A 14023-nucleotide genomic window follows, 5' to 3' on the forward strand; every position below is an offset into this window, starting at 1 on the left:
TATGTGGCGCTCTCTCATAAACAGGGTAGGATCAGTATTCTCAAACGTCTCGGTGCCTCTGTACGCCGGTTTGAAGACTCTAGTATACATGTAAGTTGTTTGGATTTCCATGGACTGTTTTGTGATGCTTCTGATAGTTTTATATGGTTTCTGCACCTTAAACGGCAAAAACACACATAAAGACCCGGTTGATCTTCTTGTAATGGGAGCCCGATATATACGTTTAGGAATATGGACCCAGGTTACGTTCGGTTAGGTTAGCTCAAGTTAGGTTAGGTTAACCTAACCGACCTCTTTACAGGTATGTGATCACCCTAACCGTTAGGGCGATCACATACCTGTAAAGAGGTCGGGAATATGCCTCCGGGACTCCCTCAGACTTCTTGCACTATTACTTCTCTTTCCACGTTAGCCTCGAAGATAAGCTTCTTAACTTGGCCCATATTATCCAACATTTCAGGACTCACACACGCACATTTGATGAGGCTTTCGTAGATGTTGTGTTAGCGTTTCTATGGGTAGTTTAATGGGCCTAGTGATAGTTTGACAAGGCTTCTGCAGCTTCATCCAACCTCTGCGAAGATAAACTCCCTAGCATGGCCCATTTCCTCAAACATTTCGGGCTCACACACGCACATTTGACAAGGCTTTCGTAGAGGTCGTGATAGCGTTTTCATGGGTAGTTTTATGGGCCTGGTGATAGATTAACAAGGCTTCTACAACTTCATACAACCTTTACGAAGATAAGCTCCCTAACCTGGCTCCCATTCTAAAACATTTCGGACTCACATACCCACATTTGACAAGGCCTTGGTAGAGGTTATGGTAGCATTTCCATGGAAGGTGTTTTGAGCCTTGTCAAGCCCGAAGCACACCCGCCCCTCTTGTCAAATGTGTGTGTTTCGCCGCTAAAACATTTAGCTTCCTCCTTTCCCTTTCCTTCCTCCTCTCCTGTGTTGAAGCCTTGTCATATATGTGTGCTTGGGCTCTGAAACGTTTTAGAATATGACCCCAAGCCTCCTCCCCCTCCTCCTTCCCCTCTTGTGCTGAAGCCTTGTGCCTTGTCAAATATGTGTGCTTAGGCGCCGAAACGTTCAAGAAAATGACCCTTAGCTTCATATTATCAAACTCTTCGAAGCCTTAGTCCATCTATTTCAAAAGGCTCTCGCAGAAGTTGTTGTCGGGGTTTCCGTTGGTGGTGTCCTGAGCATGGCGGTAGGTTTGTAAGGCTTCTACGCCGTAAAGCTGAAAATCACTCATGACAACTCGACGTAGCTCTTCTCTGGCCTTGAAAAACGTTCGTAACAAGATGCACAAACGTTTGGTAATACGAGTGTTAGTCTAAAGAGGCTTTCGCCATTCCGAGGTCACTACGTTTGCCAGGGTCGCCGGGCGGAGTGTAGCACAGCCCGGCGTCCTTGTGTATCCCTGGAAGCCCTTATTGACCTGACATGATTACCGGCCTCAGGTAGGGGCAGGTGCGTGCTGTCTTATTGGTGTATTGATCACGCGCTGCCATAAGGTTACTCCGGTGCTGCGCCGTGATGTAATGTGGACGCGGTGCCTCGTGTGCTGGTGGCCACGTGCTGACGCCGTGCTCGCCGCCAGTGTGTGGAGAATGTTCTACGGGCCTCCACAGCCACGGATTATAGTGTGTGGCCAGCTTCATCACAGGCGCCATGTTATCAAAAAAGTCACGCGAAATTGAAATTTATGTTGCTGCAATAGTGTTTTTTGTGCTTCAGGTATTCAAGTGCCTTCGCAGGATCCCGGGGTATTGCTGGGAGGACTTCGTGTCGAGCGAGCGACTACATACGTGATGAAACTGAATTGAGCCTGTTACAAGCTTAGGTCGTGAACGCCAACTCCGGCTATATGGGCTGTCTACGTCAGAGCCGCCACTTAAGATTTGCCGGACTATAGTGGCACGCTTACCGGACGTCGATCCTGCTCACAGGATAGTTTTTGTACGAGACAACCCTGAGTGTTGGAGACCAAGGGGACGCCCACGTAACTCGTGGCTGGGTCAAGCCGGTCGATCCTGCCCGGAGGGACTTGGGATGGACAGGACAGCTGCGTGGGGGCTTGCTCCGGGAGACCGTCGGAAGTGGAGGCGGCGATTGAGTGAAGCGACACGCCTCCTGGCGTATGCTCCCCGGTATATACTTCTTCGAGCTCCTGACCAAACCTAGAGCACAATAAACACTATCATTTCAGCATTACTATGAATTTCGAGACTTTTTTGGCATCAACACGGCGCCTGTGATGAAGCCGGCCAAACTCTCCTATTCCATGGCTCTGGGTAAAACTCTTGCCCTTGTACTGCTCCGTCTTTTTCTCAGGGCGACGCGAGGGAAATCACGAGATAGAAAAAAGGCTGTACGATCCCCTTATTCTACCCCGCCTTTTTCTAAAGGCGTGGAGTCTGTCAGGGGCAGCACAAGACAAATATAAGGCTGTATGATCCTTATGGTAGAACTTTTGCCCTTGTACTGCCCAGTCATTTTCTTAATTAAAGCGAGGAGGCAGCCAGGGGCATGTATTTACAAGCTAGAAAAAAAGACTGTCCGATCCTCGTGTAACGTTTCCTTTGTGCGAGGAGGCAGTCAGGAGGATCACAAGAGAGAAAATAAAAGTCCACACCATGAACCTAAGATAACACTCAAGAAAACCTAATTAATCTCCTTTTCGACCTTTGGAAAGAGTTGATATGAGATGTGGAAGCGTCTGAGAATACCGACTTAAGCCACTAGTAAACTCTTGGATTGGGAAGTTTGGCAGCATAGGGATGAGGTTTGATAGAATGTGCGGTGCAGTAAGGCGTGGGAGGGGTGGAGGCAGGCAGTTATTGAGTTCAAAGGAGCGGATACCGTGAAAACAGCAATAAAAGATGGCAGGCGATAACACAGCAGCGGAATTTAAGGGGATAGAAGACAGTCTTTAACACGAAGCAAGCAGTTAGTAAGATAGTTGTGCGCCATGAGGCCGTGGGAGGGGTGGAGGCAGGCAGGTAGTGAGTTCAAAGGAGCGGATACCGTGAAAACAGTAACAAAAGATGGCAGGCGATAACACAGCAGCGGAAAATAAAGGGATAGATGACACTTATTAAGACGAGGGGAGCTTATAAGCTGATGAAGGGGTGCGCTCAATAATGCAACATCGCTCTCTCTACAAGCTCTGGTGTGGGTTGATGCGTGGCCGACAACTGCGTGCTCTATAATAACGTAACGCCACTCTTTCCTTAAGCTCTGGTGTGGGTTGACGTGTGGTTGACAACTGCGCGCTCTATAATAACGTAACGCCACTCTCTCTACAAGTTCAGTGGTGTGGGTTGACGTGTGACTGACAACTGCGCGCTCTATAATAACGTAACGCCACTCTCTCTACAAGTTCAGTGGTGTGGGTTGACGTGTGGTTGACAACTGCGCGCTCTATAATAACGTAACGCCACTCTCTCTACAAGTTCTGTGGTGTGGGTTGACGTGTGGCTGACAACTGCGCGCTCTAAAATAACGTAACGCCACTCTCTAAAAGTTCTGTGGTGTGGGTTGACGTGTGGTTGACAACTTCGTGCTCTGTTATATCAAGTGCGAAAAATATGAACTTGAGGAAACAAAAGGAGAGCCGTTGTAACCTCTTTGGGGGATATCATGTGGAGTTTGAAGCTTCATAAATCGTGTCTTAACATACAACGTTGTTACGCTCCTTTCTCCATTAGCTTTCTGGTGTGAGTTGACGTGGGTGACAACTTTGTGGTCTGTAATGTGCAGTACGAAAAATGTATACTTCAGGAAACAAAGGAGAGCCGTTGTAATCTTTCGAGGGAGATCATGTGGAATTAGAAACTTGATATGTGGGGTCGTATTAAGAGACATATCGCACCCCAAGAACACATATTTGACAAGGCTTTCGTGGGAGTTGTGGGCATTTCCAGGGGTAGTTTTATGACCCTGGTGGTAGTTTGACCCTTCCTCTGAACCGTGAGCCTGAAGAAACACTCATTAGAACCCGACTGACCCCTTCTTTGACCTTTAGAAATAGCTGATGTAAGGAGCGGAAGTGTCTTATAATACCACCCCACATAGGCCGGTATTATAAGACACACTCGCTTCTTACATCAGCTATTTCTAAAGGTCAAAGAGGGGATCAATCGGGTTCTAATGAGTGTTTCTTTAGATTCACGGTACAGAAGAAGGGTCAGACTACCACTAGGGTCATAAAACTACTCCTGGAAATGTCCCAAACTCCTATGAAAGCCTTGTCAAATATGTGTTCTTGGGAGGCGAAATGTTTAGTAATACGGCCCGTGGTGTCTTAACTTACTGCTGGCTGATTTTTGAACGTCGCATTAGGGCTAATTTTACAGTCCAGTACAGCAAGTTTGTAAGCTCCCCATTTTAAACGTCGCATTAGGGCCAGTTTTACAGTCCAGTACAGCAAGTTTGTAAGCTCCCCATTTTAAACGTCGCATTAGGGCTAATTTTACAGTCCAGTACAGCAAGTTTGTAAGCTCCCCATTTTAAACGTCGCATTAGGGCTAATTTTACAGTCCAGTACAGCAAGTTTGTAAGCTCCCCATTTTAAACGTCGCATTAGGGCCAGTTTTACAGTCCAGTACAGCAAGTTTGTAAGCTCCCCATTTTAAACGTCGCATTAGGGCCAGTTTTACAGTCCAGTACAGCAAGTTTGTAAGCTCCCCATTTTAAACATCGCATTAGGGCCAGTTTTACAGTCCGGTACAGCAAGTTTGTAAGCTCCCCATTTTGAACGTCGCATTAGGGCCAGTTTTACAGTCCAGTACAGCAAGTTTGTAAGCTCCCCATTTTAAACATCGCATTAGGGCCAGTTTTACAGTCCGGTACAGCAAGTTTGTAAGCTCCCCAACCAAACACAAACTACGACGAAAATTCCTTGTAAAGTGTTTGGCGTTGATATAAATAGCAGGACATTTTAGGAGATTACAAGCACCAATCTCTTTAGTGTCTGGAATTGGGTGGAAATAACGGACCATCGTGGGGAATACAGTTTGGTCTGGGCGCTTAAAATGCCTCTGAGCCAATTTCACAGTCCAACACAGAGGCTTAGTAATGGCCTGAACCACACTATTCAATCTTCTACACTCCACAATGGTTCAGTTTTCCATGCAACAATTGAGTGGAAATAACGGACCATCGTGGGGAATACAGTTTGGTTTGGGCGCCTACAATGACTCTGAGCCAATTTCACAGTCCAAGACATTGACTTAGTAATGGCCTGAACCACACTATTCAATCTTCTACACTCCACAATGGTTCAGTTTTCGATGCAACACCAGATACACAAAAGATTTCCCGTATGTAAAGATTTCCCGTTTGGTCTGGGCGCCTAAAATGACTCTGAGCTAATTTCACAGTCCAACTCAGTGGCTTAGTAATGGCCTGAACCACGCTATTCAATCTTCTACACTCCACAATAGTTCAGTTTTCGATGCAACACCAGATACACAACAGACTTCCCGTAATGTGTCCTCAAATTTCTCAACTTAGATATGAACAGCAAACACTATACAAAGGAATTATCGAAGTCTTTGGTATGGGTTGGGAGGCTTGCTAACCCACCATGGCGAACTGTGAAAGTGTCCCTCTGTGTTGGACCATCGAGCTGTCCCTCAGTCTTTAGGAACATTTGTGTGTGGGTGATTTGCCTTTTTTGGCCCGTTCTCTTCCCTACTTGCCTCTCTCTCTCTCTCTCTCTCTCTCTCTCTCTCTCTCTCTCTCTCTCTCTCTCTCTCTCTCTCTCTCTCTCTTCCTGTCTGACATTGGCCCTTTTGGAAGCACTGAAATCCGTCCTATCCTTTCTCTCTCTGTGTCCTATTTTTTTTCTCTTTATTCTCTATTTTTTTTTCTTTTTTCTTTTTTTCTTTTTTTATCTCTGTTTCCTGTGTGTCCTCTGTGTCCTATCCTTTTCTCTCTCTTCTTTTTATCTCTGTCGTATCCTTTTTTCTCTTGTTTCTCTTTTTTTCTCTTTTTCTCTCTTTTTTTCTCTTTTTCTCTCTTTTTTTTCTCTTTTTTCCCCCTCTGTATTCTGTGTGTCCTCTGTGTCCTACCTTTTTTTTCTCTCTGTCCTATCCTTTTTTTCTCTTAGTGTCCTATTATATATATTTTTTCTCTCTGTCCTATCCTTTTCTTCCCTCTGTGTCCTATCCTTTTTTCTCTCAGTGTCCTATCCTTTCTCTTTCTGTGTCTACTCTTCCTGTTTGACACTGGGCCTTTGGGAAGCACTGAAGTCCGTCCTAGCAGTCAGTCCAAAACAAGACCATTCTTTTACTTCTAACTTGCTTCTCGTAACTGTGTTTAGTTGGTTCTGTTGATTGTTTCTATACCACCTTTTCCGGCTGAGATTGTAATATGTCGCCTTACCTTTGAAAATCCAACACTTCTACCAAACTCCGTAACAAAAATGGAAGTAAAATGCCAAATAATAACATAACTTAATAAATACTGATACGACGTTTAAAATGTCTGGTTTAACTCTTTCTGTTATTCATGAGTACACAGCAGGCATCGGCAGCAGATCGCAGGAACAACACGTGGCAGAGCAGGGACCATATTCTCAAACCTTTCGGGACCCAACCTCATATATTTGACAAGGCTTTCGTGGGAGTTGTGGGCATTTGTGAATATGTAGACAAAAAACAAAGGCGAAATCCTCAACATACCATTACTACACAATAAACAATAGGTGACCATTCATCACTGTAATTCGCTATCAACTATCAAAGAGAACAAGTAGGACCGCCCGGTAACTTTATTTTTCTTCTCGTATTTTTCAGTATTTCCGCCCTTCCGCAGTATTCCCCCATTCTTTGTAACCCCCGACCTCTGCTGTCAATACAATCTGAAACTGAAAATCTGCATGAGAAACGATGACCAAGCAAGCCATTTAACGAGAATAATGTTAATTGAGGGTGGAAAGGATATCACGGTATGGTTTGGTAAGGAAGGATGTCACGGTATAGCTTGGGAAGGATGTCACGGTATAGCTTGGGAAGGATGTCACGGTATAGCTTGGGGAGGATGTCACGATATGATTTGGGAAGGAAGGATGTCACGGTATAGCTTGGGAAGGATGTCACGGAATGGTTTGGTAAGGAGGGATGTCACGGTATAGCTTGGGAAGGATGTCACGGAATGGTTTGGTAAGGAAGGATGTCACGGTATAGCTTGGGAAGGATGTCACGGAATGGTTTGGTAAGGAAGGATGTCACGGTATAGCTTGGGAAGGATATCACGGTATAGCTTGGGAAGGATGTCACGGTATGGTTTGGTAAGGAGGGATGTCACGGTATAGCTTGGGAAGGATGTCACGGAATGGTTTGGTAAGGAAGGATGTCACGGAATGGTTTGGGAAGGAAGGATGTCACAGTGTAGCTTGGGAAGGATGTCACGGTATGGTTTGGTAAGGAGGGATGTCACGGTATAGCTTGGGAAGGATGTCACGGTATAGCTTGAAAAGGATGTCACGGTATAGCTTGGGAAGGATGTCATGGTATAGCTTGGGAAGGATGTCACGGTATGGTTTGGGAAGGATGTCACGGAATGGTTTGGTAAGGAAGGATGTCACGGTATGGTTTGGGAAGGAGGGATGTCACAGTATAGCTTGGGAAGGATGTCACGGAATGGTTTGGTAAGGAGGGATGTCACCGTATAGCTTGGGAAGGATGTCACGGTATGGTTTGGTAAGGAGGGATGTCACCGTATAGCTTGGGAAGGATGTCACGGAATGGTTTGGTAAGGAGGGATGTCACGGTATAGTTTGGGAAGGATGTCACGGAATGGTTTGGTAAGGAGGGATGTCACGGAATGGTTTGGAAAGGAAGGATGTCACGGTATAGCTTGGGAAGGATGTCACGGTATGGTTTGGTAAGGAAGGATGTCACGGTATAGCTTGGGAAGGATGTCACGGAATGGTATGGTAAGGAGGGATGTCACGGTATAGCTTGGGAAGGATGTCACGGAATGGTTTGGTAAGGAGGGATGTCACGGTATAGCTTGGGAAGGATGTCACGGTATAGCTTGGGAAGGATGTCACGGTAAGGTTTTGGAAGGAAGGATATCACGGTATAGCTTGGAAAGGATGTCACGGTATGGTTTTGGAAGGAAGGATATCACGGTATAGCTTGGGAAGGATGTCACGGTATGGTTTTGGAAGGAAGGATATCACGGTATAGCTTGGGAAGGATGTCACGGTATAGCTTGGGAAGGATGTCACGGTATAGCTTGGGAAGGATGTCACGGTATGGTTTTGGAAGGAAGGATATCACGGTATAGCTTGGGAAGGATGTCACGGTATAGCTTGGGAAGGATGTCACGGTATAGCTTGGAAAGGATGTCACGGTATAGCTTGGGAAGGATGTCACGGTATAGCTTGGGAAGGATGTCACGGTATAGCTTGGGAAGGATGTCACGGTATAGCTTGGAAAGGATGTCACGGTATAGCTTGGGAAGGATGTCACGGTATAGCTTGGAAAGGATGTCACGGTATGGTTTTGGAAGGAAGGATGTTACGGTATAGCTTGGGAAGGATGTCACGTTATAGCTTGGGAAGGATGTCACGGTATAGCTTGGGAAGGATGTCACGGTATAGCTTGGGAAGGATGTCACGGAATGGTTTGGTAAGGAAGAATGTCACAGTATATTCTTAGGAAGGATGTCACGGAATGGTTTGGTAAGGAGGGATGTCATGGTATAGCTTGGGAAGGATGTCACGGTATAGTTTGGAAGAGACATCATGGTAGTTGCGTAAGAAGGATCTCTCTGGGTATAGTTTGTTCCCTCTCCTCCTGGATACACCCTGACGCTAAATAACCAGCCTCTCCATCACACCGGTGCCAGATTATCGTACTCTGAGCCTCGTATTTACCTGTTTCTGAGCCATAGCTATTGCCGAAAAACACCAATAATTAACCATCTTAACGATAACTATATATGAAAGCAGTCATTGGGGTCGAGGAGGCAGTTTTTAGGTCGGAAATTGGCAAACATACGAGGCTCAGTACGACAATCTGGCAACGTTGCTCCATCATGGTAACTGTGTGGCGAAGTAACAGGAGCGTTCCCCGCGAGACACGAAAGTTGACTGAGACACTTCCTCACTATTCTGGCTCTCCAAGTCCGTCGCAATGCTGCTTCCCTTGCCATCCCTGCTCTTTACGTTCATGCTAACTCCTCTTCCGAACTCGCAACTGCATGCCTCCACTTTCCCCATGGCCGCCCCGCACAAGGATCTTTACTCTAAATCATCCCTGTGTTGTCCTACTTTCTAATGCAAGATTTAGCCAGTGTCTTCATTCTTCCACTCCTTCCGCTGGTAAACTCTGGAACAGCCTTCTTTCGTTTATATTTCTTCTTGCCTATGACTCGGACGCTTTCAAGCGTGCAATATCAAGACGCCACTCCAGCATATATCAATTATTTTTCTGGCTTTTTCCTGTATCCTGCATCATCACTTTGCAGCAGCAGGGATTTGTGGTCATTTTTTTGTTATAGCTATTTTGCCTTTGTTTCCTTTGGCGCTGAGATAAGACATTCCACGCCTTTCATTCCTCTCCTTGGTATACTCTGCAGCCGCCATCCTTCCTTTGCATGCCTTCCTTCTCATGACCTCAACTCCTTCACGAGGGGAGTAGTAAGACATATTGTTGAACGTCGCGGTGCCCCATCTCGCCCATTTGAAAAGCCTCTTGTAGAAGTTGCTGGGATTTCCATGGACTGTTCAGTGATCCCAGTGCTGGTTTTACACGGTTTGTGCATTATGAACGGGAAAAATAATGTATGAAAACCAAGTTATCCTTCGTGATGGAGCTCGAGACGTTTACGGATATGGACCTAGGACGCCTCCTTGTAAACCCTACAGCAGCCAATCCCTCCTTCGAATGACCTCAACTCCTTCACGAGGGAGTATTAAGACGCGTCCTCAACCAATATTGATTATCTTATCGGCCTCCTGTGTGTTGTTTATGCGGGGGAAACGTGTTATGGGCTTGTTGTTGTTGTTGTTGCTGTTGTTATGATGTGTGCACGCGGCTGACAGTGTCCTTCCCCTTCCCCCGCCGCAGACAGGTGGAGCAGCGGCTGTGGTGGCTGGCCAACCTGGAGCGTGGACTGCTGGGGCCCCGCGGAGTCGGCCGGACCTTCACAACGCACCTCACGCTGGGACCCGACCCTGAGAACCCCGATCATCCGCTGCACTTCCCGCACGCCGCCGCCGCCATCACAAGCGCCCTGCTCCACAACACATCCTGGGGCGCCGTGCACCAAGAGCTCTCCTACGTCCTCGCCGCCCTCGCCTCCTACAGACAGCTCTTCCCCAGCGACCTCTCCGGGGAGGCGGCAGGGTACAATATATAGTGCTCACCAAAACACAAAAAAACGTATTATTTGATATCCCATATGACTATTGACTATCATTCTCCTCTTCCTCTTTCTCTTCCTCCTCCTCCTCGGCTCCTACAGACAGCTCCCCAGTGACCTGTCCCGGGAGGCGGCAGGTTACGATGTATAGTGCTCACCAATACAAAAAAACTATTAGTCGATATCACTCATGACTATTGACTATCCTCCTCCTCCTCCTCCTCCACCTGGAAATGTTCCGTTGGATTGAAAACTAGCAAATGTCACACCAATTTTCAAAAAGGGGGACAAGTCTCATCCAGGAAACTATCGACCAATTAGCCTGACATCGATTGTTTGTAAGTTAATGGAGACTATCATTCGCGATGATATGGTGAAATTCTTCGAAGAAAATAATAAAGTAAATAATTCGCAACATGGCTTCAGTAGTAAACGTTCGTGTTTAACTAACTTACTTGATAATATTTTTGAGGTGTTCGATGAAAGTAGATCAGTAGATATTATATATCTGGATTTTCAAAAGTCATTTGATAAGGTCCCCCACCAACGAACGGTATCTCAGGTAATATTCACAACTGGCATGTGAACTGGCTCTAAGTGGAAACAGAGAGTAGCTATAAACGGTGTTACATCTAACTGGCTCGATGTCAGAAGCGGCGTACCACAAGGATCAGTGCTTGGTCCCATGCTCTTCTTAATTTATGTTAATGATATCGATGATGGGCTCACTTGCAAAATATCAAAATTTGCTGATGACACAAAAATCGCTAGTAAGGTAACTACGACACTCGTCGAAGAAGCATTAGGTTACCCTACAGTTACCCTACAATCAGATCTAAATCTACTACCACGTTGGGCCAATCAATGGCAAATGAAATTTGACGCTGACAAATGTAGTGTTACACATCGGAAACAATAACAATCGCATTCAGTAAGTAATGAATGGCCAACAACTTTCTGCAGTAAGTAAAGAAAAGGATCTTGGAATCACTATATCAAGCGATTTAAAGCCCGGTCAGCATTGTTCAGAGGTAGTTAAAACCGCAAACAAATTGGTTGGCTTCATCGGACGAGTCTTAATAATAAATCGGAAAAAGTATTATTAAAACTGTATAATTCGCTGGTTCGACCCCATCTAGAGTACTGTGTACAGTTTTGGTTTCCCTATTACAGAAAAGACGTAGAAAAGTTAGAACGGGTTGAACGGAGAGTAACAAAAAAGATTCCTAGGTTCAAGAAATTTATCTCCTCCTCCTCCTCCTCCTTCTGCTACTCCTCCTCCTCCTGAATACATACATGGAGGAAAAGCTATACAAAGGACTGTCCTCCACCCTCCCCGCCCCTTCTCCTGGCCCAGCGTCTCTTAACTTTTCCCGAACTCAACACCCTTGTAAGCAGTCTAGGCGGTCCGGTGTCGGTATCCTCAGACGCTTTGGACTCTTACATGGACTTATTCCAAAGGCCGAAAAGGAGATCAATCGCGTTCTGATGAGTGTTTCTTCAGGTTCATGGGGCAGTAGACTGGTCAAACTACCACCAGGGTCATAAAACTACCCATGGAAATGCCCCAAACTTCTACGAAAGCCTTGTCAAATAACTGTGCTTGAGCGCCGAAATGTTTGAGAATATGACCCTGGCTGCCTCTAACTCTGGCGCGTTCTCACCGTCCCACACACGGGGTCTCACGCCGGATATCAACACTCGAGCGTAAGGACATGTACCATGAAACTTTGTGACGCAGATTTCCTACCAAAGTGTGTGTGTGTGTGTGTGTGTGTGTGTGTGTGTGTGTGTGTGTGTGTGTGTGTGTTTGCCACAAGAGAAGAAGCTCATGGGCAAAAAACAAAAACATGAACAAAACGGCCCGCCAGACGCTGCTCCAACAAAGACAGAACGAGAGCCCGAAAGAGAGGTCAAGCTCTGGTGGAGAGGTGTCCCGATACCCGCCTCTTGAATGTACACACTGACCCCTTTTCATCAGCACGCTAAAATATACTAAAGCAGTTGAAGTGCCGGCCCCCCAGGTGGAGAAACACTTGTTTTCCACTGGCCAGTCAGGAGACCCGGGATACGCCGCTTAAACCATTACACTGAAATGTTACTCTCCTCCCGACCGTCTTGGAGACCGGCCCAACATTCTAGACCTCTTCCTTACCTCTAATCCTTCTGCTTACTCTGTCAAAATGTTCTCTCCGTTGGGCTCCTCCGATCATAACCTTATTTCTGTATCCTGTCCTATCGCTCCTGTTCATCCTCTGGACCCACCGAAGAGGCGATGCTTCTGGCATTTTGCTTCAGCTCGGTGGGACGACCTGAGGATGTACTTTTCCGATTTCCCGTGGAATGATTACTGCTTCCAGGAGAGAGACCCCTCTGTGCGTGCCCAGCGCATCACAGAGGTGATTGTCTCTGGAATGGAGGCATACATTCCACGTTCTTTCTCTACTCCTCATGCTAAAAAGCCTTGGTTTAAGCATGCTTGTTCTCGTGCTAGAGAGGCAGCTCACAAAAGGTACCAGAGCCTTTGCACTCCTACCAACCATGAACTTTACATTTCAGTCCAGAATCGTACCAAATCTATTCTCCGACTTACCAAAACCTCTTTCATCAATAGAAAATGTCAACACCTTGCTTTTTCTAACTCTTCCCGTGACTTCTGGCACCTAGTCAAAAATATCTCCACCAGTTTCACTTCTTCCTCTTTCCTTCCTCTCCTTAACCCTGACGGGAGCACTGCCGTCTCATCTATCTCTAAGGGTGAACTATTCTCTCAAACTTTCTGTAAGAACTCCACTCTGGACGATTCTGGGCATATTCCTCCTACTCATACCCCCTCTGACTCCTTTATGCCTGTTATTAAGATTCTTCATAATGATGTTTTCTATGCCCTCTCTGGCATCAACTCTTAGAAGGCTTATGGACTGTGCTTAAAAACTGTGCTTAGAAGGCTTAAAAACTGTGCTTCCGTGCTGACACCCTGCCTGGCCAAACTCTTTCGTCTCTGCCTATCAACATCTACCTTTCCTTCCTGCTGGAAGTATGCCTTTGTACAGCCTGTGCCTAAGAAGGGTGACCGTTCCAATCCCTCAAACTACCGCCCTATAGCTTTACTTTCCTGTCTATCTAAGGGTTTTGAATCAATCCTTAACCTGAAGATTCAAAAGCATCTTTCCACTTCTAACCTTCTATCTGATCGCCAGTATGGGTTCCGCAAGGGGCGTTCTACTGGCGATCTTCTTGCTCTCTTAACTGACTCTTGGTCATCCTCTCTTAGCCGTTTCGGTGAAACTTTCTAAGTTGCGCTAGATATATAGAAAGCCTTCGATAGAGTCTGGCATAAGTCTTTGCTTTCTAAACTGTCCTCTTTCGGATTCTATCCCTCTCTCTGTTCTTTTATCTCCAGTTTCCTTTCCAGCCGTTCTATCTCTGCGGTGGTAGACGGGCACTGTTCTTCCCCTAAACCTATCAACAGTGGTGTTCCACAGGGCTCTGTCCTATCACCCACTCTCTTCTTGTTATTCATCAATGTTCTTCTTTCCATAACAAACTGTCCTGTCCACTCATACGCCGACGACTCCAATCTGCATTATTCAACTTCTTTCAATAGAAGGCCATCCCAACAGGAAGTACAC

The 14023-nt window shown here is 46.2% G+C and overlaps 1 protein-coding gene across 3 annotated transcripts in view; it reads left to right on the top strand.

Moving 5' to 3' along the window:
* LOC127008529 (aminopeptidase NAALADL1-like) overlaps positions 1–10538 on the top strand; it is an 81552-nt gene extending 71014 nt beyond the window's left edge. The window contains exon 15 of one of the 3 annotated variants that reach the window (XM_050880695.1): positions 10097–10538. In XM_050880695.1, the coding sequence (XP_050736652.1) occupies positions 10097–10388 (292 nt within the window). In that variant the 3' untranslated portion in view covers positions 10389–10538. The remainder of the gene's footprint in view (positions 1–10096) is intronic. The other 2 variants (XM_050880696.1, XM_050880697.1) reach the window with 2 other exon arrangements.
* The last annotated feature ends 3485 nt before the right edge of the window (positions 10539–14023 follow it).

The sequence above is a fragment of the Eriocheir sinensis genome, chromosome 38 (genome assembly GCF_024679095.1).
Source record: "Eriocheir sinensis breed Jianghai 21 chromosome 38, ASM2467909v1, whole genome shotgun sequence".
Taxonomy (NCBI): Eukaryota; Metazoa; Arthropoda; class Malacostraca; order Decapoda; family Varunidae; genus Eriocheir; species Eriocheir sinensis.